The 26,185-nt window shown below is 43.9% G+C and overlaps 1 protein-coding gene across 3 annotated transcripts in view; it reads left to right on the top strand.

Annotated features, from left to right (window-relative positions):
* eipr1 (EARP complex and GARP complex interacting protein 1) overlaps positions 1-26,185 on the top strand; it is a 101,996-nt gene that overhangs the window by 50,936 nt on the left and 24,875 nt on the right. The window contains exons 7-8 of one of the 3 annotated variants that reach the window (XM_055505670.1): positions 5,540-5,653; positions 8,206-26,117. The exons of 1 other annotated variant lie outside the window; for it this stretch is intronic. In XM_055505670.1, the coding sequence (XP_055361645.1) occupies positions 5,540-5,653; positions 8,206-8,395 (304 nt within the window). In that variant the 3' untranslated portion in view covers positions 8,396-26,117. Of the gene's footprint in view, positions 1-5,539; positions 5,654-8,205; positions 26,118-26,185 lie in introns of those variants that run through there. One more of the 3 variants, XM_055505669.1, reaches the window with a different exon arrangement.

The raw sequence follows: 26,185 nt of genomic DNA, 5'->3' as shown, positions 1-26,185 counted from the left end.
GGAGCAGCTGATTGCGCTGCCCGTAGCCGCAGTTCTACTGAGGGATAAACACCATATCCCTGCTGAGCTGCTAGTGAAGACCCGCAGGGACGCCGCACTGGAAAACTACATCGGGAAAGGGAGTGCTTCAGACCAGCTGTCCCCTTCGTCATCATGGGCAACGTGAGATCTCTCCCAAACAAAATGGACGAGCTTGTGGTACTCACAAGGCACCAGCTGGAGTATAAAACAAGCAGCGTCCTGCTGTTGATGGAGACCTGGCTGACTTCACTCATCTCGGACTCGACTGTCACACTGGACAATTTTCACCTGCTGCGAGCGGACAGAACGGAGAACAGCAATAAACGGAAGGTGGGGGCCTGGCTGTGTTTGTGAACAGAGCATGGTGTAAACCAGGACACAGCACCATTAAGGAAAAACTGTGTAACAAAGGCATTGAGCTGCTAGCGGTGGGCATGAGGCCATTCTACCTACCACAGGAGTTCACACGTTATAATAACTGCTGTGTACGTCCCACCCTCCGCTAACGCTGACACAGCTTCTGAGACCCTGCTCTCAGTCACCAGCAGGCTGCAGACACAGCACCCACAGGCCCTCTTCCTGATCTCTGGGGACTTTAACCACTCACCTCCTTCAGCTGCTCTGCCTACATACACTAAATACGTCACCTGCCCCACCAGAGACAATAAAACACTGGACTTAGTCTATGCCAACACCAAAGAGGCCTACAGCGCATCCTCCCTCCCATCCCTGGGCAGAGCTGACCATAACATCCTGCATCTCTTGCCTGTGTATAAATCAGTAGTACACAGGCAGCCGGTGGTGCCCTGTATAGTGAAGAGGTGGACAGCTGAGAGCGAGGGAGCTCTCAGAGACTTTTTTAACACCACTGTGTGGACAGAGCTCTGCGACCCACATGGGGGGGGACATTTACGCAATAGCAGACTGTGTAACGGATTACATCAACTTCTGCTGTGAAAACACCGTTCCCTCCAGGCTGGTACGGTGTTTCACCAACAACAAGCCATGGGTCACCCCTGATATTAAAGCTCTATTAAAGGAGAAGAAGAGTTCGTTTAAATCAGGGGACAGGGAGGAGCTGAGGAGGGTGCAGAAGGAGCTGAGGAGGAAAATCCGTGAGGGGAAGGACAACTACAGGAGGAAGATGGAGGAGCAGCTGCAGCAGAACAACGACATTGAGGTGTGGATGAGCCTGAAAACCATCTCTGGATTCACACCCACAGGCTGAGGGGGACTTGAGCTAAGACACAGGTCCCCCTCAGAGGGGACACTCCTTCAACCCCTGTCCTAAGACACTCCTTCCACCCCTGTCCTTCTCCAGCAACCAGGTGAGAAAAGAGCTCAAGAAGATCAAAGCCAGACAAGCAGCCGGACCACATGGCATCAGCTCCAGACTCCTAAAGTCCTGCACAGGTGAACTGGGTGGAGTTATGGATCGTGTCTTTAATCTGAGCCTCAAGCCACGGCTCTGGAAGACCTCCTGCGTGGTACTAGTTCCTAAGACACCATATGCTAAAGACCTCAGCAGCTTCAGACCAGTGGCCCTGACATCACATCTGATGATAACACTGGAGAGACCGATCCTGGGTCACCTCCACTTGGCAGCCTGCTGTCATCCCACCGATGCACATCCAGGGAATCGAAATTGAGAGAGTGGATTCTTACAAGTACCTGGGTGTGCATCTCAACAATAAACTGGACTGGACTCATAACACGGATGCACTGTACAGGAAGGGTCAGAGCAGACTCTACCTGCTGATGAGGTCGTTTGGAGTGAGGGGGCCACTCCAGAGGAACTTCAATGACTCTGTGGTGGCATCAGCCATCCTGTACGGTGTGGTCTGCTGGAGCAGCAGCATCACAGAGAGGGACAGGAAGAGACTGGACAGGGTCAACAAGAAATCCAGCTCTGTCCTGGGCTGCACTCTGGACACTGTGCAGGAGGTGGGTGAGAAACGGGCCCTGGCTAAACTGATATCCATCCTCACACACTGGAGGACTCACTGTCTGCTCTGGAGAGCAGCTTCAGTAGCAGTCTGATCCACCCTCGCTGTGTGAAGTAGAAATATCGTAGATCCTTCCTACCTGCTGCAATCAGATTATACAATCAACAATGTTAACAATTTTAACCACCTTCCAAACCAAAACTGATAGACCACCCACTGCATCAGTGGTAATACAGACATTCACTCAGTGTAATATTTGTGCAACATTTGTTCAAAATTGTGCAATATGTAGATTATACTTATCACTGCATAATAATTAATAATTTATAATAATTCATACCCACTCTGATCACTGTTTAGTGTTATACTGTGCAAACTCAATCCAGTTTCACTGATCTGTTTCTGTAGTTTTACTTGCTGCTGTATTCGTTTCTTCTTCTGCATCATACCCTGTGCTGTTGTGAGATGAAATTTCCCCATTGTGGGACTATTAAAGTCTAGTATATTTCTTATTATTATTACCAGTTTGTCAGTCTGTATCTGGAAGGATCTTAGCCAGTCATTCTTAACCACCTTTGGAGGTGTGTCCCATTTGGAGTTTGGGACCTCCAGCCTGTACTCAGCACAGATGTGTACACTATGCCGGCCACTTGGTTATGGCGTTTCATGTATGTCCTGCCTTCTAGCATCTTGCATCTCACTGTTATGTGCTGGATTGTTTCAGGGGCATCTTTGTGCCCCTGTGTCTGGTATGGTAGATCCCAGTCTCTATTGATCTTGTAGTCAGAACCTGTTTTTGTCTGGTAGGATTAGTGCTGTCTTTCAGTCCAGTTTTGTCCAGCTACTGGTAGGATTTGTTGATATGTGCCACTTCTTCTATCTGCTGATAGTACATACTGTGCAGGGGGTTGTCCTTCCATAAGGGGTTCCTCCTCTTCCTTTCCCCTTCTCTGATTTCTGCTGCCTGCTGTATTCACAATACACATTGTCTGTTGCGGCCATCTTCCTGATGTGTTCATGGAGCTTAGTTGTTTTATCCTGGATAGTGGCCTTGACACTCACTAATCCTTGGCCGTCTTGATCGCCAGAACTTTGTTCTTCCCAATTAAATGACTTCTCAGGACTTGCCTGTTGATCTTGTCTAGTTCCAAGCATTCCATGATTCATGTGTGACACATGCATGGCAGTGCATAGGTTGCTATGTCTGATCTTACAGTCTCTGGTCACTGCTTTGTCTATCAGTAGTTGGTGTTTTACTCCCCTGATGTTCCTTTCTGGGCACTGCTCATGTATTGATCTATGTGCCTGCTCATATTGGTTGCTATGATGCCTGACAAGAGCTTGCATGTTGTACAGACAGGTTATTGAGCGGAAATTGGATGGACCGCTCCCTTCTGGGGGTCCTTCAGAATCAAGACTGTTCAGCTTTCTGTTAAACATTCAGGGTGAGTTCCATCCACTAGTAGCTTGTTCAGCTTTTTCAACCAGTAGGCATGGATCATTTTAGTTCTTCATACCTGAGACTTTCAGATGGTGCTTCAGTTATTCTTGGTAACCAGCCTCTGGGGTTTCAGGTGTCTATCTTCATTCTTCATTTAGCTGCTCTTGCATTAGGCTCTGTTGTTATTGGGGCTTGGAACTGATTGTGAGGAATCATAATCAATTAGTGGTCTTGTAGATGTGTGGAGTGTCATTGTGTAAATAATGTAAAGTGTGTTTGTAAATCAATACTTTCAAAAATTATATCAACATGCTGATTTGGTGTTATACTCTAAATAATAAAATATAACAATATTAATAACACCAACACCACCCACAACAACAATGATTAGATAAAGCATTTCCATAAGAAAATGCACAGTGAATACTTCCATGCTGGATGTACTTCTGTAGAATTGCTGAATGTAGCTGAAATATTTAAAACATAACTGAAAATAGCTGAAACATGTTAAGCATAGATTGATGTATCTGAAGAGAATTAGTTGTTTAAACAGAGTTGAATTTTTGCAGAAGTTGAAGTAGTTGAATTTCAAATTCAGGAAACTTGAAAAAGATTTGCTGAAATTGAAGAACTGCTGAAAATGAAGGAAGTGTGTAAAGGTTTGCTTAATTTGATGGAATGTAGCTTAATGTATTAAGCAGCTAAATATTATTATAAAAAGTTTTAAAGGTCCCTGCACATGCAAAGTTCACTTTTTGGACATTCTGATACATTTATATGACTCCCTGGTTCATGTTAAGACACTCCTGGTGTGTTAGAGGTACACTCCTTACTTACTTCACATTTTGTGACTTTATCCAATCCAGTCTAATAACGTTCGCCTGCCCAGAAAAACCTGGACATCTGGACACCTGGAAATTTACCTGCAACATTGCATTTCAGTCACTCACTGTGAATGAACTGTGACAGTGACATAGTGCCATTAGGGTTCAGGAAGTGCTCTGTTGTTGGTTGTGCCAACCAGCATCGCAGCCTTTTCATTTTACCAGCGGAGCAAGAAAAGAAAACTTTATGGATTCATTTTATTGTAAATTGACCTGTGCTGGCACCACTGCCTAAATGCTTGTTCGAGTGTGGACATCGTTTCACCTCCAACTGCTTTGAAAACAAGGGTGTTTATTACTGGGCTTGAGGTTGAAGAAGGGCTCTGTTCCTACACGATGTGATCTACCTGCTGCTTTCCCAAATGTAAGTAAATTCTTGATGCATGATTGATACGTATGTACTACAGTAGTTTCTTTGTTTATAATCTAGCTTTCCTCCTGTGTAAGGAAAGCTAATGACTAGAACAGTTGATGCTAACAGCTACAGGGACAGAGAGAGACAGTGTTGCAAGTTGCTATCACACAGTTTGGATGAATCCAAGCCTCTCCAGCGTTTGTCCGGTTTGAATCGTGTGATATATGGCACCGAGGTCATTCACTCAGCTCACATTTTAGCTGCTAGCGCCATGTGCATTGTTAGCGCAGTGTTAGCCACCATTGTTAGCGGCTAGCACTAGTTCTCCACATGACGTACAGTGGCATCCGTTAAAAGTGTCTATCCCCACCGTGCTTTACTCCCAAATGTGCCGCGTCAGCGCCTTGGTTGCAATGCGTGAAAGAGCGTGTTACGTCCTTTTGGCCTGTAGGTGGCGATTGGCTCCCACTTCTGGTCCTAAAACCTCGTAGTTGACTGTGTCATATAGCCTGTTGTAGAACAGACACTTTTCAAGTCTTAGCTGACCTAGTGGTTAAGAAGGGTGTCTGTAAAGCTTTTTACAGCTTTTTGCTGACGCACCCGCTGCACCGTGGCGACGCGATGGTACTGGAGTGAAAACGTTAGTCACTTTGAACCGCTACCACTGTACAGTACAACTTGGGTTTGGCTGCAACGGTAAGTTGTGAGAGTCAGCTGTGTTTCTAATTACTAAAGAGCCTGTCATGTGTATGTCATAGCCAAAGTAGACCTGTGAATTTGGGTTATGGCAAGTTCTATCAAATTTTAACATTCATGATGTTGCTGTCTTCTGGTAAATTTTGCTCTTCTAGTCAGCTAGCTGTAAATGTGACATGGCTTTTTTTTTATACAGGCTGGTGCATCCCAGCTACCGAAACGCAAGGAGATTGCTTTTAAAACTGAGACACCACTGTGGGCAAATGGCTACCTTGTACAACAGTTGTTGCACCTCACCTCAGGAGCAGAGGTATGTACATTTAACTGCAGTATGATAATTTTTTGGCCAATAGAGAGAACAAAGAGTTTTATTTAAGAAGAGACTTTGGATTTTACATTTGAGTAGTTGTAGTTGAAGTATTCATAATCTGATCTATATTATTGTCTATATATTTACTCTGTATGCAGTTGGTCAACTTATTGTGATATTTTAGTCTGTTTATGGGCAATTTGTTATTCTCTTGTTATGTCATGTTAAAGGTAACTTATCCAGCATTATAGTGCTGGTGCATTGGTTAACAATAAAGTTGGCTTTGACTATTGCTGTTTCAGTGAACCCCCTTTTACGAAAAAAGACAAATGTTTCATAATATTAATATATAATATCCAACTCTTTTTCAGGTATTGCAACGAAAACAGTAACAGGTATTTCACAGGTGGTCTAACTCCAACATACAGTTGTAGCATTCAAAGCGACCACCTTTTTCACTGCAGTATGGTTGCATTGCCACTGCGCAACGGGTGCGTCCCCGACTAAGGATTTTTAATCCTGCAGCAAGATGAAAAAAATCAGGGTGCTAGTCTCGTTTTAACCACCAGGTGGCGCAAAGATGTGAGCTCCGAAGTTCGCTTCATTTCTATCTGTACAGATTAATATCCGTTGTGTGGTGATTATTATCCACAAAACACAATCTCATGTTTATTGTATTATTAAATGTAGAGTAGTTCATTTTTAAATATTATAGATTATTATGCGTCTTTCGCGCGCTAGTGTTTGTTGTCAATTGCCAAAGTTGCTGATGTCTTTACACAGTTCCCAGGCCATCCAAGAGACATAGTCCCACCTCCAGCTAATCCAATACAATAATATAAGTATAATAACATAAAATAGGAATATATATTTATTCGATCTGTTATAAATATTTTATATGTATCTCTGTACTTGTCTTCTGGTTTGTTGGTCATGAAGAAAAAATACAAAACAAACTGGTTTTTCGTTTCTCCTGATATGAGAGACAAACAAATGTGTTTTTTTTAGACACAAGACATGGAGTTGGATTTAAAGCTATTTTTTCATTTTAAGAAAAAAGCAGAGAACGAAAAAATAAGTCGCTCTCTCGTTATAGCAGCTTTTAAGTTGGTGGAGAAACCAAACTCGTTAAATTTACACAGACCGCAATGACCTATAGTTTGCTCTGACTCTGAATGAAACGTAAGAGCCCGAATGACCAATGATGTATCCAGACAGGGCATGACCAGAAATGTATGCATGTGCAAATGCAGGCAAGAGTAATTAAATCAAGAACTTCATCAGTGAAATTTAATTTACATTTTTTTAACAATTTTTGTTTTGCAATTGTAAACTACAGTCAAACTAAACAGTACTGCTGCATGTCTAAAAGCAGCCCCCAGTACTCCTGGGATTCGATTCCGCGGGTTCCACAGTCTTTCGTGTATGCGAACTCTTATGTCTTTCCAATCATTCTGCGTAATTGAGGAGTACTGGTACATAACGTGCTCTTTGACCTTCCGCAGAATGTTATTTGGGACTCCTTGCTTTCCATCTGAGCCTTTGCAGTTCACCTTGTGAACCCAGGAAAAGTACGTGGTGAAGTCCACAAGATGCATAAACATTCTGGCCGCATAGTCGTCCGAACGTGGATGGCCGTCTTTGTGTTTAGCCTCATTAAAAATCTTTACTTCTACATCCAGTTCCACTGTTTGCAAGACTATGTCAGAGAGAATTGTTGGGCTGGCAGTGTCCGCTTGTGCTGGCGTGCAAGAACGAATTATTTGGGATGGGGTATTGATGGGCAGATGCGAACCAGATGCCATGGGTGACAATGACAGCTGAAGGGCAGAAAAGTCATCCTGAGAATGGTTGTCACTCCAAAGTTGCCTCCTTCTTTGGCGATGGTCACAGGTGCACTTGGTGGAAGATACAACCTATTCCTCTCTCAATCTTGAAAATTGCTCCTGTATAATCTCTGTATAGTCGCTCTGCCTCAAGCTTTGCCTCAGCAGCCCGTTCATCATCTGCTTAATAGCTTGTCGCTCTGCTTCCAAGGTCTGCCCTTCCACTGTCTGCATCGCGGTCCGTCGCTGTGCTTCCGAAGTCTGCTTCACCAGCCCTTCCACAGCATCCATCACTGTGGAGGGCGCAGGGATCTCTTCGTCACATATGGCGTCCTATCGATTAGAAGAGAACATATTAGCACATAATTGTAGAACGTCAGGCTAGATTAATATCTTAAGTGAAACAAGTGAAACGGAAATAATGTATCAAACTTACCAATTTTTTTTTTCACAAGCCGGACTTTTGAGACGACTTTTGCTGCTGATACAGCCCACTGAGAATGCAGAAGGACAAGATATTATTAAATTACGGAATAAAAACGAAAATTAAATTTCATTGCACTCACTCAATAAGTAAGTTTGGCTGAAATGTACCTTTCTTTTTAGTCCGGTGGTTTTCCCATAGAAGGGTTGTAAGTCCTTCTGTCTAGGCATTTTTTAAGGATCTGTAGACGCGTCGAGGTCCAAGACTGCTTTCATTGACATGCGTGCTCTTTGTCTTTCTAGCCATGTTAAGGCTGTCAAAGATGACCTCACTAAGAAGTTAGTGGCCAGAGATTTGCAAAAGATCCTGCTATCAGATTATGAAGCGAACATCAGCCAGACCTCCATACGCTACGCCCGCAGAAGGTTGGGATGGAAGTTCACCAAAACAGAGTTTTGTCCGATGATACGCAAACACCACAAAGAAGTGTGACTGAGACAGGCTCAGCAGTGGATAGAGGTTGATTTCCAAACTGCGACCTAAACATCCCCTCAAACTCCATGTTTGGGAAATGATTTCTGGGGACCAGGACCCATGATTATTTTCGAGGAGTCCATAATCAAACGCATAGTGGGGCCATACATAAGAAAGTGTTTTGGAACGCGACATCATTTTTTCCAGGACAACGAACCCAAACATGTCCCTGCAAGAGCCTGTCTGGAGGCGGAAGGAATCAACTGGGTGCGCACACCGGCGGAATCCCTTGATCTGAGCCCCATAGAGCTAGTATGGCATCTGCTGAAAGACTTTATTAGCAGAGAAGCCAAGCCCAGCACCAACTTATATAACTTATATCAGCAGTGAGGTTTTTAACCAACAGTTAAACCAGTAAGATATAGCCAATGTCCTTTAAACGGAAGCTCCAACATTTTACTTTACTGGAATGACATTATTCACAATATCTGCAGGAAAACAAACTTTTATTACACAGGCAACACGGTGGATTTGGAACTCGCTCTGCGCCGGCATCTGATGTTGGTTCACAGTCGCTAAAGCAAACTTCACATTCCTTTCCCCTACTCCATATTGGCACAGAGAATTGTTAACATCTTGTCACTACTCGGTCAGCAGGTAAATTTAAATAAAAATTGTAAATTGTATTAAACTCTCTATGGTATGCCAGAACACCAGGAGTCAGCAGATCTCCGACTCATTAATGCAGCAAGTTGTTTGTTCTGCATATATTGATTCTGCATGATTAATAAGGACTGCTTTACACTTATATAGCTGAAGACAAAACTCAAGAAGAGATCGGACAATTTGCTCAGCTGCAACAAGTCTGTGGAACGCTCTCCCAGAGCACATGAGAACGCCACAGACTGCGGACGCTTCGTAAAACTTATTTATTTACCAGAGCTTTCAAAGTCGGCAAAATTTCGGAGTCGCTCAGATTTATTTGTGACATCTGATTCTCCCGCATGAATAATATAATAAAATCAAACGCTGTCTGTGGGAACGCGCACTCGGTCTGTCTAAGCATTCAGCTGCTTATTTCGGTTTTGAACTGCTATAATTTGGAAATACTACTATACTAAATATTATAATCGCCTGCTAAATAATACAGGCAGCCGGCCCTATTAGTCATTTTTTACTATCTTGTAGGCCAAAATATAAAAACGAGATAACAACGCTGATTGTTCAGTAATTACAACTACTGCTCCCACCGAGATTCTAACCCGAGACGAAAAACTGACAGGTCAAGACTGTTAACCAATACACTAACCACTACACCACCAAGACATTGTCAGGTAACTCTACACGGGCCCATATAACATAGTACAATTCACCACCTACAGGCCAAAAAAGATGTAACACACGCTCCAACGCATTAAAAACAAGGTGAGTTTGAAAACGGATTACCTTTGACACTTTTAAGTGCTACGACTGTAGGTGCCTTGTCCCTCAGGAAACACTGCCCTGAGCCACAAGACTAAGTTATAATCCTGTTATGAATAGTCTATTTCAGTCTATTTATTTTATTTTAGTCTATAGTAAATTCTATTAATTCAGGCTGCATATGCTATTGACAACCGTCACTATTACCGTCAGCAGACGCTAATCAAGATGCATATTATATAAATCAATAAATTAAACGAAATGAGAAATTGCCATTGAGACATACCTTGTGCCAGTTGAAGTGTAACCACTTGAAGTGTAACCACTTCAACTGGTCACGGCTATGCGTTTCCTAGATGTGGCGAACAACTTGGCTTGCGACACACCCCTAAAACAGAGCGCTGTGGACGAGAGCTTTAACAGACGTTTTCAGACGGGCTGTGTGGGTTTTTGGCATAAAAAGTTACAGACACCTTATTGAAACATCAAGGTATAATTCTTTAGCATTATTTAGCGTGGAAAATAATGTGTGTGAGTGATTACTAAACTATAAAATAGTCGTTAAATAGTCATAATTTATCATTCAAAAGCAAAAATAGTGCTATTAAAGCAAAAGATTTAGATTAACACTAGAACTACTGGGTTTTCTAAATATACCCATTCCCACTAGAAGGTGGTCAAATGATCTGCTCGGCTAGCTGAGACCCTGAATCATCTGTTAACAGCTGCCTTTGTTAGGTAAAGAGGGCCATCACTGACGCACTCTAGGTGGTGGGTTGCGTGGGCTTGCTGACCCTGCTCCTGTCTGCAAGGCTGCACAGTTCCTATGAGTCTATGAGTGACATCCACTGTTACAATGTTCAACCGCTGTGTTTGGATTTACAACGTGAAAGGACGAGTGTCACTGTTACGGTCTCACCGAAGGAAGCAATAAGATATCATCATCAATAATACAATAAGACAGTTTTAGATCCTTCTCAAATGTGGCGAAGCTTTATTTATTTACAAAAAAAACTAGTTCAAATATTGTTTGCACTGTAACGTCATCAAAAATTACAGAAAAGATGACAGTACACTCATCAAGTTTTAACAAATGTGCAATAAAAAATATAAACAGAAAACGCTTGAAAACGTTTTTTATATTCCGTTTATTAAGTTATTACTGCTTTCACCTGTAACACATAAAGTCATTGTAGAGCTACAACCATGTTCCTACGAAGTTAACCAGATGTTTATTTCGTTATTCCCTCTTTCATGTCCGTCTGTTGAATGAAAGTGGGCGTGGCCATCCACGTAACAGAGCGGTGACACTGGGGAAGGGGAAACGCTCATCAACACGCGGGACAAAGATCTGCGTTTCTCTGCTGCTACAGCCTCGGCTGCGTTGGGTTGTTAGTGTCCCTTTCACCTCTACCACATGAAATGTGTTCCTGCTAAGTTGATCTTAAGCTGCTATCAGAATCGTTTTTATTCCCCAGGTTTGAACTGGGCAAACATTATTTTTATTTACAAAAAAATTAAAACGTTCACATGTGATTTGCCCGCTTTGATGTAGACAAAATTCTTGAAAGCGTTTTACATTACATCCCGTTTATTTCGTTATCCCCACTTTCATATCTGTCTGATAAATAAAAGTGGGCGGGGCTATCAGTCCCGTAGCAAAGGTAAGCGCTGACTGTGGGGGCTGGGCGCATCAACATACAGGACAAAGACCTGTGTTCCTCTTTCAGCCTGTTGCTTTGGGCCGTTATTCCCCCACTTACTGGAGCCACATGTTGACAAAGTTGACCAGCCGCTTTTATGTAGACACCAAACTCTATAAAGCATTTTACTTTACATTCCGTTCATTTCGTTATTAATATACATGTAATTGCAAATGCTGCTCTGAGCTCTTTTACTTTGATGAGTTTTGTGTCTACATGAAAGCGGGCAGAACAACGTCCATGCGTGTGTCACGCTGAAAGCGAAACCTCTTGGGAACATGGCTGTAGCTCTGCAATGACTTTATGTGGTACAGGTGAAAGGGAAAATAACGAAATAAACGGAAATATAAAACTGAAACGCTTTCAAGCGTTTTCTGTTTAAATTTTTTATTGCACATTTGTTAAAACTAGATGGGTGTACTGTCTTTTTCCTAATTCTTAGTGACGTTACAGTGCAAAGCGTTTGGGATTTTTTGTAAATAAAAATAATGAAGTAAACGGAATATAAAACGGAAACGTTTCAAGCGTTTTCTGTTTATATTTTGTAAATAAAAATAAACCCGGTGAATAAAAACGATTCTGAAAGCAGCTGATCAACTTCGTAGGAACACATTTCATATGGTACAGGTGAAAGGGACACTAACAACCCAACGCAGCCGAGGCTGCAGCAGCAGAGAAACGCAGATCTTTGTCCTGCGTGTTGATGCGTGTTTCCCATCCCCCAGTGTCACCGCTCTGGGACGTGGATGGCCACGCCCACTTTCATTCAACAGACGGACATGAAAGAGGGAATAACGAAATAAACAGCTGGTTAAATTTGTAGGAACATGGCTGTAGCTCTGCAATGACTTTATGTGTTACAGGTGAAAGGGGAAATAACGAAATAAACGGAATATAAAACGGAAACGCTTTCAAGCGTTTTCTGTTCACCCAAACTAGATGGGTGTACTGTCATCTTTTCAGTAATTTTTAGCATTTGCATGTTGTTGTAAATGAATAACGAAATTAACAAAATCTACGTTTAAAAAAACTGTGAAGAGTTCCGTGTCTACATGAAAGCGGGCAGAACAACGTCCGTCTATGACTCACTGCCGAAAGCGGCTGGTGAAACATGGCTGTAGGTCTGTGATGACTTATTATGTGGTACTGGTGAAAGGGGAAATAACGAAATAAATGGAATATAAAACCGAAACGCTTTCAAGCGTTTTTTGGTTTATATTATATTTTTAATTGCACATTTGTTAAAACTAGACGGGTGAGCGGTGTACTGTCGTCTTTTCTGCAATTTTTAGTAACGTTACAGTGAAATAATGTGTGAACTTTATTTAGTTTTTTGTAAATAAGCAAAGAAGCAAAACTGTCTTATTGTATTGTTGATGTTTTTCATTGCTTCCTTCGTTGAGACCGCAACAATGACACTCGTCCTTTCACGTTGTAAATCCAAGCACATAGCGGTTGAACATTGTAGCAGTGGATGTCACTCATAGACTCATAGGAACCTGAGTAGGAACCCTGCTCTGCCTTGCAGGCAGCAGCAGGGTCAGCGAGCCCATGCGTCCCACCCCGCACAGTGCGTCGGTGATGGCCCTCTTTACGTAACAAAAGCGGCTCTTGGCAGGGTGCCAGGTGGAGCGTGGCGGACAAGTGATCACCCAGCCGTAGTTAGGGGTATATGTAAAGGTGTACGTCCCTTAGTAGTTCTAGTGTTAAGTTCTTTCAAAATAAAAGGCACAGTTGAATGCTTCCATGCTCAATGCATTGCTGAAGAATGCAATGAAGGTGGCATAGCCCCCATGAGCCCTAAGGCCCCTTGTGGACCACCAAGACGACGAACGGGAACCAGCGGCGTCCTCCTTGGACCACCGCGACGACGAACAGGAACCAGCGGCATCCTCCTTGGACCACCGCGACGACGAACGGGAACCAACGGCATCCTCCTTGGACCACCGCAACGACGAACGGGAACCAGCGGCGTCTTCCATGGACCACCGCGACGACAAACGGGAACCAACGGCGTCCTCTTTGGACCACCGCGACGAACAGGAACCAACGGCGTCCTCTTTGGACCACCGCGACGAACAGGAACCAACGGCATCCTCTTTGGACCACCGCGACGAACAGGAACCAACGGTGTCCTCTTTGGACCACCGCGACGAAACGTGGCCTCCACTGGACCACCAGGAACCTCAAGGGTCAAACGTGGCTTGGCGACAGGAACCTCACGCCGTGCTGCCATCGGGGAAACAAGAAGCAGCCCCACCCTCAGAGAAGCGCCCTTCTTGGAGGGCAGACGTGGAGCCGGAACCGGAGCCAGAGACGAAACCAGACGTGGAGCCGGAACCGGAGCCAGAGACGAAGCCAGACGTGGAGCCGGAACCGGAGACGAAACCAGACGTGGAGCCGGAACCGGAGCCAGAGACGAAACCAGACGTGGAGTCGGAACCGGGGCCTAACACGACGAGGTGAAGGCAACAGCTGATGTGCTGTCGCGCTGAATCGCACTGAACGGCGCCACCACCTTATGGCACCGTGGTGCAGGTACTGGGAGGTTCGGCTGCGGCGTTGACGTTCCACGCCGAGGGGCCGAAACCAGAACCAGATGTTGTGCAACGGGACTGCCCCGCTGTATTTCCACGCCCTGCGTCTCCTCCAAACGCTGGGACCGTGGAGTTGGCACAGCAGTAGTGAACTGCCGATCTGCACCCGTCGACGCTTCCTCATGGAAGTGCCTTGGTGCAGGTGTAGGAGTCTGAACAGCGGCATCCTCACGCTGTGACTCCCCATCCAGTGCTCCCTCCCAAGAGCGCTGGGTAAGAGGGTCTCCCGCTAACACGGTTGCCGGCCGACGGCCAGCGGGCTCCAACACTTGGTCCTCCAAGTGCCGGTCTGGAGGAGCGAGAACAGCAGCCCTCCATTGCTGTCTCGTCGAGCGCAGCGTCCTCCGCCTTGAACGCTGACGTCTCGGGGGCTGTGCAACAGACGCAGTGAAGTTCGTTGTGCAAGCCGAATCAGGGACGCCCATCTTTGCGCCAACCCACGAGCTGGAGATGAGCGACTGTCCATGGAAGTCTGGGGGCCCGGTACAAAAACGAAACCCCGAGTCTGGAAGAGGGGGGCAAAATAGTGCGCGTTGTAGCTCATCGCGCATCGCACCCACCTCAACCCACAGCTTTGCCACACCCGGGAACTCAAACAACCAGGGTTCCTCCCACAAAATGTCATCCAGCAGCTCGACTGCTCCTGACCTGGCCTCCGGCCTAGGAGCTTCAGTGCCTGCTTTCAATATGACCCCGTAGCGCATCAAAAAGTGTGGGGACAGATCTGGTCTTGCTGGATCCATGGCACTGAACTCGAACTGGTTACACACACACAGACAAACTAAACAAGTCGTACAAGCACGAAAACAAGACAAGCACCCAGTGAACACAAACACACAGCCTCACAAACAAGACAAGCTATAGTGCTAACACAGACTACCCCTACAGTAGCGCTCCACTACACTAACCGGGGAAAAACAAAAAGAAAAGGGTCGGCTGGGTCCAAATGGTTGGTGCATTCTGTTACGGACAAGGGTCAAACTGGACTGAACTGTATTTAGAAAAACACTCACTATGAGTGGGGAACAGGCTACAAAGGCCTTCAAACTAAACTGGAGGGAGGACCCAAATGCACAACCCACAGACAGGACTGACAATAAGTGATTTAATAAATAAATAGAACATACAGACTGAGAACAATACAAACTAAGGACGCTGCGACTGCAGGATAAGCCAGAAACAAAAAATGCAAACTAACACATATAACTCACAGGTAAGACAAAAGATCACTGCAGAGCAGGAAACTAAGTAGCCATACTAAACACAAAACATGCAAACAACAGTATCCAACACAAACAGTGAACAAACACACAAACCTGGACAGAGCACAAGAGCACGACGACACTGCAACACGTAACAAGTAGTACGTAACGAGTAATGCACCAACAAAGACTGTACCCAAACCAGAAACTTAAATACTTACTAAAACAGGTGATTCTAATTAACCTAATAACAGGACATGACATGACAGGAAATGAAAAAACAAAGAACCAACCAAGAGGGCCTTAATGCCACGTGAGCCAGAGTGCCCTCTGGCTGTCTGGAAGCTGACTCACAACAGAAGCTCAGTGTTTTAAAATGGCTAAATAGTCCAACACTGGAAAGAATAGCTGAAAGTTGGAAAACAGTTGTGGAAACATTTAAAACAGCTGAGTAGCTGCAAAGGAAGTAGTTGAATTTTAAATTTAGGAAAGTTGGAGCATTGGAGGAAGCATGCGCAAGTCTTCGCTAAACAGTAAAATAGTCATATTAAATAGTCATAATAAACTAGTTGAAATCAGAAATATTGCTGTTTTTAGCTAGAAATCTGGATTAGTGCTTTTATTTTGAAAGGATATGGAGGAAGCATGTGAAGGTAATTGCTAAGAAGTAAAGTAGTCTCATATACTAGTCAGATTTACGTATTCAAAAGCAAAAATAGCGCTATTAAAGCTGAAGAAGAAAATTGGTGCTTTTATTGTTTTAAGAATTTGGAGAAGTTGTGTGTGCCTAATTGCTAAACTATGAAATAGTGTTATTGCCTAGTCTTAGTTAACCTTTCAAAGGCAGAAATGGTGCTATAAAAGCCAAAGATTTGTACTGGTGCTTTTATTTTGAAAGAATTTCAAGGAGGTGTGTGTATGTTTAAGACCTAAACTTTAAAATAGTCTTATTAAATAAACATAATTGAACTATGAAACAACAGCAAATATAGTGCTATTAAGGCTAAATATATAGATTGGTGCATTTATTTAGAAATGACTTGGACAACATCTATATGCTTAAGAAACAGAAAGCTAAAAGTTGCAATAGTTTAAAAGTAGACCTGATGCAAAGCTGAATATGCTAATGGAAATCCATCAATCATAGGTTAATAAAAAGGCTCATTACGTAATCATAATTAACCATCAAAGATAGAAAAATGCAAAAAATATTGTAAATATAACCACACACTGCTTCATCCCTCTTCTTCGTTTGTGTCCTCCTCATGTTTTTTTTTCTTTTTGCTGGCCCGAGTTGCTGAGTCACATGAGATCTCAAAGCAAGAAGGAGGGAGGTAGGGTGTTGCTGTGTGTCGGCTTCGCTCTGGCATACGGTGCACAGGCATGCCACTTGCACAAACTTAGAGATGCAGAAAGACAAGATATTTAGGTTGCATCTTTGAAAAAAATTACAGCAGTGCGGAGGAGTAAGAATTCAACCAAAGTATATTTTTGTCGGGGTATTATTTAATATCAATACTAGTGTTGGTATCAATATTATCGATATTAGGATCAATCCGCCAACCCTAGCATGTGGTAAGGTTCATAGCTGGTGAGGCACAAAGTCCTCTGGAGTCAGATTTTGCAATCATAATACCTTAAAAGTGTGTATTTTTCAGTATTTAATTTTCAGAATGCAAATTAATACTGGCCACATTTCACATTTTATCATCATTCCTATTTTACTTAAAGGAACATATTCGGTTTTGAAGGTAAGAGACCTGACCTGTAAAATGTACACTATTTTTCACAATTCATACTCATTCTAAAGTATAAAGATCAGATGTATCAGGCCATTTACTGACAGTTTCAGCATCAGGTCTGAGGCTCCTCTCGCTGAAGCCTCACTTCCGGTTTCTTGCCATATTAGATCAGGAAATGTGCAGATTTAAGGATTTTTTCTCAGAAAATGTTAAGATAATTGAAATTGTCAGGTGAGGTGTGGCCCAGGCTGACCCCCTGCCTACCCTGACCGCACGTCACTGGTCGCTTTGAAGTAAATGCGACATTACCATTGAGACACATCTTGCACCAGTCAAAGTGTAATGACTTTAGCAACTTCCTTCAGGGTCAGAATCTGGATCAAAAATGTGCTTGGACTCCACTACCGAAAGAACTGAAGCTATTACTGCTCTCTTGCGCTCTGTGTTATGTTGTCATCTTCTTCTGTGAAGAATTAAGGTGGCTTACATGCCTAATGTTGCACCTATGGTCTCCTAACCCCGTGACGGGTCGCAGCCATGACCAAAGCTGGTCCTTAATCTTTAGGTTCATAGATGTCTACCGGGATGGAAGGACAGTCAGATGATTTACCATAATGTCTTAATCAACCATCACCACCACCACCACCACCACCACCAATAAAAGAAGCTGAATAAATGCAAATCATAATTTATTTGGTTTTCTTCATTTCCTACAAAGGCAATTGTTAGATTTTATGATTCTTCCAATAATTCATACAGTTCACCTGTAACTATACACCCACCTCCAGCTTTTGTTTGAGAATTTCAATTTCTAGATCTGTCTTTTCAATCTGGCGGTCCAAGTATAACTATATAATTAAGATGAAGTTTTTTTAGCCATTTTTAGCCCCAAAGACACAATTCCAGGGTAAAACCTAAAGGTGCAGTTTTAGTGTCTGACCTGTATAGTTAGTGTCAAAAACCAAGTATAGGCACAGTTCTGAGATACAATGTCTGGTTGGTTCGCCATTACCATTCTGTCTGTCTAGATCTGGAAGTCCCACAGGATCTTGGCTCGCTCATTCTCTACCACCTTGGGAGGTGTTTCCCACTTTGACCTTGGGGTTTCCAGTCCATACTCTGCGCAGATGTTCCTGTATACTATGCCAGTCACTTGGTTCTGGTGTTCCATGTATGCTTTCCCTGCCAGCATCTTACACCCTGCAGTTATGTGCTGGACCATCTCTGTGGCCTCTTTGCACAGTCTACACCTTGGGTCTTGTCTGGTGTGGTAGATCTGGGCCTCTATGGCTCTGGTGCTCAGGGCCTGCTCCAGTGCAGCCAGGATGAGTGCCTCTGTGCTGTCTTTCAGCCCGGCCCTTTCAAGCAATGGTAGGATTTGTTGAGATCAGCTACTTCAGTTATGTTCCGGTGGTACATCCCATGTAAGGACTTGTCCTTCCATGATGGTCCCTCTTCCAGCATCTGCCTGAGACATTCACTCATCACGTCATCTGTTGGGGCCTTATCCTTGATGTACTTATGGATCTTGGATGTTTATCCCGGATAGTGGTTTTCACACTCACTAATCCTCGGCCTCCTTCTTTGCGGCAAGCGTATAGGCTCAGGGTGCTGGATTTGGGGTGGAACCCTCCATGCATGGTGAGGAGCTTTCGTGTCTTAACATCTGTGGTCTGTATCTCTTCCTTTGGCCACCTTATTATTTCCGCAGGGTATCCGATCACTGGCAGGGCGTAACTGTTTATTGCCCGGGATTTGTTTTTGCCATTGAGCTGGCTTTTTAGGACATGCCTTACTCGTTGGAGGTATTTGGCTGTTGCAGCATTACTTGTTGCCAGTTCAAGGTTGCCGTTCGCCTGTGGTATTCCAAGGTACTTGTAATTGTCCTCAATGTCTGCTATTGTTCCTTCTGGGTGTGAGACCTGTGTGGATTACCTTGCCTCTCTTTGTCACCATCCTCCCACATTTCTCGAGTCCGAATGACATCCAAATGTCCAAGCTGTAGATCCTGGTGGTGTGGATCAGCGAGTCGATGTCTCGCTCGCTCTTGGCATACAGCTTGATGTCATCCATGTAAAGGAGGTGACTTATGGTCGCCCCGTTTCGGAGTCGGTATCCATAGCCAGTCTTGTTTATTATTTGGCTAAGAGGGTTCAGACCTATGCAGAACAGCAGTGGGGATAGTGCATCTCCTTGGTATATGCCGCATTTGATGGATACTTGGGCAAGTGGCTTCCCGTTGGCTTCAAGGGTGGTTCTCTACAACCTCATCGAGTTTGCAATGAAGGCCCTTAGAGTTCTATTGATGTTGTACAGCTGTTGTGGAGAGGCAGGTTAGTGGCCGGTAGTTGGATGGGACTGTGCCCTTTGAGGGATCCTTCATTATCAGGATCGTTCCCCCTTCGGTTAGCCATTCAGGGTGGGTCCCATCCCTTAGCAGCTGGTTCATTTGTGCTGCCAGGCGCTCATGGATTGCAGTGAGCTTCTTTAGCCAGTAGGCGTGGATCATGTCAGGGCCGGGTGCTGTCCAGTTTTTCATACCTGAGACTCTCTGTTGGATGTCGGCCACTGCGATAGTCACTGGATTCTGAGGTTGCTGTGGTCTTCCCTCAGATCCACCAGCCACTGTGCATTACTGTTGTGTGACGCCTTCCTTTCCCATATACCTTTCCAGCCTTGGTGGGTCTGCTCTGCTGTTATTACCCTCCATTGAGAGACCTTGTTAGACCGGGCGAGGCGACGTCTGAGCCGGTATCTCATGTGGCTCATTGTCTCTCATCATTATGAGGTAGGCGGTAGCTTGAAGGGTCTTGCCCAAGGACCCACACTTGATGCTTCTTCGCTCTAATGGGGATTCGAACCGGGAACCACATACAAGTCCAGCGACTTTATCGATTGAGCTATCCAGTGAACTTATATGTGTGTGTGTGTGTGTGTGTGTGTGTGTGTGTGTGTGTGTGTGTGTGTGTGTGTGTGTGTGTGTGTGTGTGTGTGAGAGAAAAGGAAGTAAAGAGGAGGAGGGAGAGCGCACCCCTCCTTTAGGGGCGTGGTGGGATGGCACAGCTGCATGGAAGCTGCGTGTGCCAGTGACCCCTTTGAATGGAGCGCGTGTCTGGCGCTCACAGGAAAAGAAGCGTGTAAAGGAGTGTGAAGTGGGACTAGCGCGAACAAGGCTTGCAGTCTCACAAACACGTGTGGCTATATTCCGCTCCAGGCGTGCCAGGGCAGAGGGAAGCTCCAGATGGACAGAGGCGACGGAGAGAAAGGGGAGAGCAAAGGTTGCTTGTTCCTGGTGAGAAGGTCTGGCGTTTCGTCGTGGAGAGAACAAGGGACTTTGGTCATGGCAGCTTTTATAACCGTGTTTTCGGTCACGCTGGTCCTACTGTTTGGTCCAATCAGGATGGCTGACGTCCAAGTTCGTCCGCCGTTTGTCGCTTGTATCAACGGGGAGTTCGGACGTCTCAGCGGGGGAGCCATGTATGGTTCCCCTGCCTTGCGCCTGGCTTTAGCGCTCAAAATTTGAAATCTCTTTGTTTCCACTCACTACTATCAGGATGAAGACATTACATGCAGGCCGCAGTATCTCCTTTGTTTGAGCATGTGGGACTTTAATAATAATTCTGTTAATAACAGATTATACAGATAAGGTCCCCCAACAGCAGCGTCTACAGCTGCATAGCCGGCAGAAACAAAGTTGTCAATGACGGTGTTAATTGGACATTTACAAACAGCAATAGCTGAGGGCAGCAGAACAACAATGTCCAGCAAAGCAGCAACCTTATTATGATAGATAGGTTCGCAATCAAACTTACACAGAGCACCACCAGCACCAGACACCAAGAGCATCTCTGGAGTTTGTGTAGATGGTAACCGACTTTCCTTCTGCTAGTTTACTGGCAGTCAACTCTTCAGCCTGAGCAGAGTTGTGGCCTGGCAAAGCCTCAGACTTCCAGACGGCAGGCGGCATGAGAAGTGTAGACTGCATACCCAACCTGACATTTGCCTGAAGCAGGGTCTCTGGAGGTGAAGCCACCAACACAGTTGTGAGGCTCGCCGTCGTCAGGGGTATGTCACATGATGCCAGCACGGCTTTCTCTGCCACAGCCACTGCTCGTAGACACCGTGGAATTTCGTCAGCGAGAAGAAGTGGACGATGAAGATGCCTTCTTCAGAGCTCTGAATGTGGCCTCAAAGACAGTAAAGTTAGGAATGAAGTTCCTACAATAAGAACAAAGGCCCAGAAAAGTGTCCAGTTTAGGCAGGTTTTGAATTGCTTCAACTCTTTTGGGTGAGATGGATTGCCATCAGCTGTAATTGCAATGACCCAGAAAAATAACTTGTGTCTATACAAACATACAAACTGTAATTTAGACAAGCTCGCTTTGTGGCCTGTAGCATCCAATGTTTCAGTAGCTTAGTGGTGTCTACAGTAATGCCATCTATGGCTTCCTTTCAGAGGGTATTGTTGTTTACATGTTCTGTGGTAAGATGTAGGTGTGATGACCACTGGTTCACATCCTCTGATCAAACTACAGCATATCTGTGTGCAGCCCACAGGGAAACCACTGTAAAATAAACATCAAAAATCTTTTTGTCCGTTAGTAAAAGAAATCGCAAGCACACAGGTGTTCATCCCAAAACAGGAAAGTTGAGGTCAGTTTGTCAGTGTCTATGTAATCATCAAACTCAACTCAAACTCTGGACCAGAAAACACGTGTCGTACAAGACAGATCAGAAGCATCTCTGGAGGTCGTATCACATGGGGAAATGAGCTGTCATGCAGCCTGCATGAGGGCCACAGTTACAGCCCGCACTCAGCCACAGCATTCTCAAAATCACTTTGTGGAATGTTTTGAGCAAAAGCGAGTCTTCATTGCATGTAGATAACCATGAATTTGGATAAATTGAGCAAAGATTTGGATCAATTGAGCGTGCATCACCTGTAAGCATGTTCCTTCATTGTGTGCGTGGAAATGTGCGTGTGTGTGATTGTGGTAGCGTCTTCTACGTCACATAAAAAGGAACCATCACCTTCCTCCTTCCCTAACCATCAGTTTGACGTGAACGCCCCATCGGGTGGAGCCTGACATAGCAAGGCATAGTTCTTCTTCCAATGCCCCTCCTGACCACACTGATGACCAACATTTCCTGAATCCTCGGATGCAGCTCTATTGGGCCAATCATGTCTAAAGCCTCTCCTGTTGTTGTTGTTGTTTCAACCAGTGTCTACAAGGACGGCAGATGTAGCTCACTCTGCTGTTTTTCTTTTCCTTATTTTCCTTTGCTGAAGATTGTCATAAGCAGGTGTCTGTGTCAGACACACACGCTTCCCTTTTCCATCCAATGTATCATAGTTTCACAGCGCAGAACTGGTAGTAGCTGGTGAGTCTGCCCAGAATGTGATGGCTGCAGATGTTGTGGCAGTCAGGGAGGCATCCATCCTGTGGTCAGCTGCTGTGGTATCAGAACTACCACCCCAGCTTCCGTTTGTTGGTCAGGAGCTTCTTCTCCTTCGGTTCTTCTGCTGACGGTGGGAAAAGAGTCCAGATCTAGATTTGCGATCAGTTCTGCAGAATAGAGAGAGCAGAGAGCAGAAACAATGGAAATAGAATTAATTTGTTCACGACTCACTCAACTGAGCGTCCTTCCTCGGGGATTCGTTCTTTTTTCATGTGACAACTAGGCCGCGCCGGCTTTGTGCGGGCAGCAAGCTCTCCAGTTTGCTCCTGGTTTGTTTGTATGGATCCTTATGGATCTTTTGTCACGTGACAGCTGTAGATCAGCTACGGCGCTGTGTGGACTGATAAACAAGGAAATGATTTAGATCTGATATTTGACTTTCATATTTGACACCCAGTATACATGGAATCATCATCATCTCGTTGTTCACAGCTCAGGCTCTGTGGCAAGCAGCAAGTACTACAGTTCTTTTAGGATTCATTCATACGGATTGTTTGTTTGTTCATTTTTCACATGACGGCCAGGCTGCACAGGCTCTGTAGCGAGCAGCAAGCGCTCCAGTTCGTTCCTGATTTGTTCCTACTGATCCTTACGAATCGTTTGTTGGTTCGTTCATTTGACATGTGACCGCTACCAAGCGACTGTCACGCTGTTAAACAACAATGGCAGGGAAGATGCAGGACATAAGCCACGTTAATGTGGTGCGTATTTGCTAGGTTTTCACATGATTTAAATTGTTTGTGGCATTTTGTGATTATAATTTGTCTACTGAAACAAATCATGTTGTTTTCAGAATATAGTGTTTGAGAACCACAGCCATTTTTACAACGCCCACAGCTCTGCCTGCTGTAAATAAACAAAATTAACGAATGACTTGAAATGATTCATTCACTTTACTGTTTGAGAGTTAAAGATCCAAGTCAGTTAAAAGAATCGAACTTCCCATCTCTAGTGTGTGCATGGTGGCAGCATGCAGACACATTCTTCCACAGACATGTTATCTACTTTTTCCCGTTACTCTCATCCCTCATCATCTTTTTTTTTTTTTACTTTTATAGGTTTTGTTTCGATAGTTTGCTTTTTCAAATCTCTTGTTCTTTTGTGTCTGATTTTTCTTTTAAGGTGCGTATGTCCTTTACACTAAACGATTCTCCTTTTGAAACCAATAACCTGGAACCAACCAGATCTGGCGACAGGGTCTACCCTGAAGTATTTTCTCAACGCCCCCCTACGACCCGTGTCCCTCATATCTTGAAAAAACTTCACTCTGCGAACGTAGGTCTGTCTTACTTATTTCCCCACTCGCAGTTTGGACTGCGCTCAGATCTGTATCCTTGTCTGTACTCCCGAAACTCCCTTAGCAACCGTCGTCTCATCACCACCGTTTGTTTTCCCAACTAGTTGAAATGTTTCAGCCATATTAAAAATAAAAAGTTTCAATCTCTTTTTTTTCCCCAAATGAAATCAATCACCACAGAAAGAAATCTCTCTCACCGGGCCAGGCCAAGTTTCAGTTTGAATTTGAGTTTGTTGGATCTCGTCAGAGGCAATTCAGATGATCCAGATCCAGATGGGTGAGCAGTCCTCCCATCTCTGAATGTCTGTAGAGGTTTGGAGGCTGAGCGACCAGGGAGTATCGTCCCTGGTCACACCGCCAGACGACCTGCAGCAGATCCTGTTCTTGGCGCAAAAAAATGTGGTGGAAATTTTCCATAAAGAGGCAGATCAGAGAGTTGTCCTTTTGTATGATTTATTTTAAAAATAAAGGAAAATTAAAATAATGGGGAAAGCATATCAAAAACATGGATGTTGATTGGGCACATCAACAAACCAAAAACCAGCCGGGGAGTCGTGAGTTAACCCCTTTCCTGGCCCTGGTGAAATATCTCTCTGAACCAATCAAATTGTTCGTGCCACCTTATGTGAGAATGTTTACATGCATCATCAGGGTCTTGTTATCAGAAAGGAAGGAACACCAAGCTTCAAAGATGAGATGCACTCAGGTTTTATGGCCTTGGGCCTGGTGGGAAGTCAGAGACGGGGGTGCAAAAGACAAGCACAGACCATAAACTATTAGTCAATCAAACAGAACATCGGATGTATAAACTTGATGTGCGACAGGACACAAGAGATAAGTTGTTTGTGAAAGAATGTTCAGTGTTGAACCTAACCAGTCACAAAGCACATAATGACTGTGTTGGATAAGAAAAGCACAAAGGCACAATTTTTCCCTTAACAGCACGATTTTTTTAAGAATCTTACAAATAAAGGGTGAATTTGAAATGGGCTTATAGTTGGCTAGTTCTCCAGGGTTCAGAGTAGGTTTTATCAAAGGTCTTCATCAAAGGTTTGACCACAGCCTGTACAGGTACAGGCCTATATGGAAAGATTGGTTGATTTGATTTAATATGGACAAACTGATCAAAGGTACAACTTCTATTAGTAATCTGGTTGGGATTGGGTCTAAAAAAAGTTGTTGGATCTAGACAGTGATTTCTGTTATTTAGAGGAAGTCGCTGATGAAGGTCTTCTCTTATAGGGATAATTTTATTAGTAAAGTGGTTCATGAGATTTAAGGGAATAGTAGGCTAAACACAGCTATGACTCTTAGTCAGCCTGGCTACAGTGCTAAAAAGCTGTTTTTGTTTTCCTCAATTAAAGAGGAATTATATGTTTTCCTAGCAGCACAAAGTTTTTTTTTTTAATATTATTAGACTGTCCTTCCATGCTTCCCTTCTAGTTGTCGAGTTCTGTGCTTTAGGCTGCAGATCTCTGAGTTCCTCTCTGTGTAGCTACAAGACAATGAGGCAAAAGATGATGGAATTATCTGCTTTAATCTGGCAACAGCATTGTTACATAAACATCTGCTATAGTAAGATTCCTTTCCAGCTGCTGCAAGGTTAATTCTGGTAAATTCAAAAGTTAATAAGAAATGGTCAGAGGGTTTTGGGAAGAACTATTAATTTATTTGTTTCAACCCCATTTGTCAGGACAAGATCCAGGGTATGGTTAAAATGATGAGTGGGTTAATTTACATGTTGAGTAAAACCAATAGTGTCTATTAATGAGTTAAAAGCAGTGCTGAGAGAGTTACTGTAAACATCTACTTGAATGTTAAAGTCGCCCACTACAATGACTTTATCTGTGCTAAGAACTAATTCAGATAATAATTCAGTTAAGAACTCTGAATATGGAGCAGGAGGACGATAAACAATACAAAACACAACTGACTTCTGACTTTTAGAGTCTGGGTGATAAAGGCTCAGAGTGAGACTCTCAAATGAATTATAACTATGTTTGAGTTTAGGAGTAATTAATAAATCTGAGTTTATAGAATAAATCAATTGCTGCTGCTCTTCCACCTCGACCTTTACTTCTAGGAACATGATAGTTGATGTGACTCACTGGAGTTGACTCATTTAAACTGACATAATCATCTGGCTGCAGCCAGGTTTCAGTGAGACAGAACAGATCTAATGTATGGGATGGCCACTTATCAAGTCATTTAATAACAAGGATTTAGATGAGAGAGATATGATATTTAATAAAGCACACTTAATAACTTACTGTTACTTTGTTCTGTAAGAGAAACTGTTTTGATGTTTATTAAATTTTGGTAAGTCACTCCTCTTTGATTTGTTTGTGACTTGTATAGTTTAGGTGGTCAGGGAGCAGACACAGT

This window comes from Betta splendens, chromosome 22 (assembly GCF_900634795.4).
Source record: "Betta splendens chromosome 22, fBetSpl5.4, whole genome shotgun sequence".
Lineage (NCBI taxonomy): Eukaryota > Metazoa > Chordata > Actinopteri > Anabantiformes > Osphronemidae > Betta > Betta splendens.
This window is presented reverse-complemented; position numbering and strand designations above follow the sequence as displayed.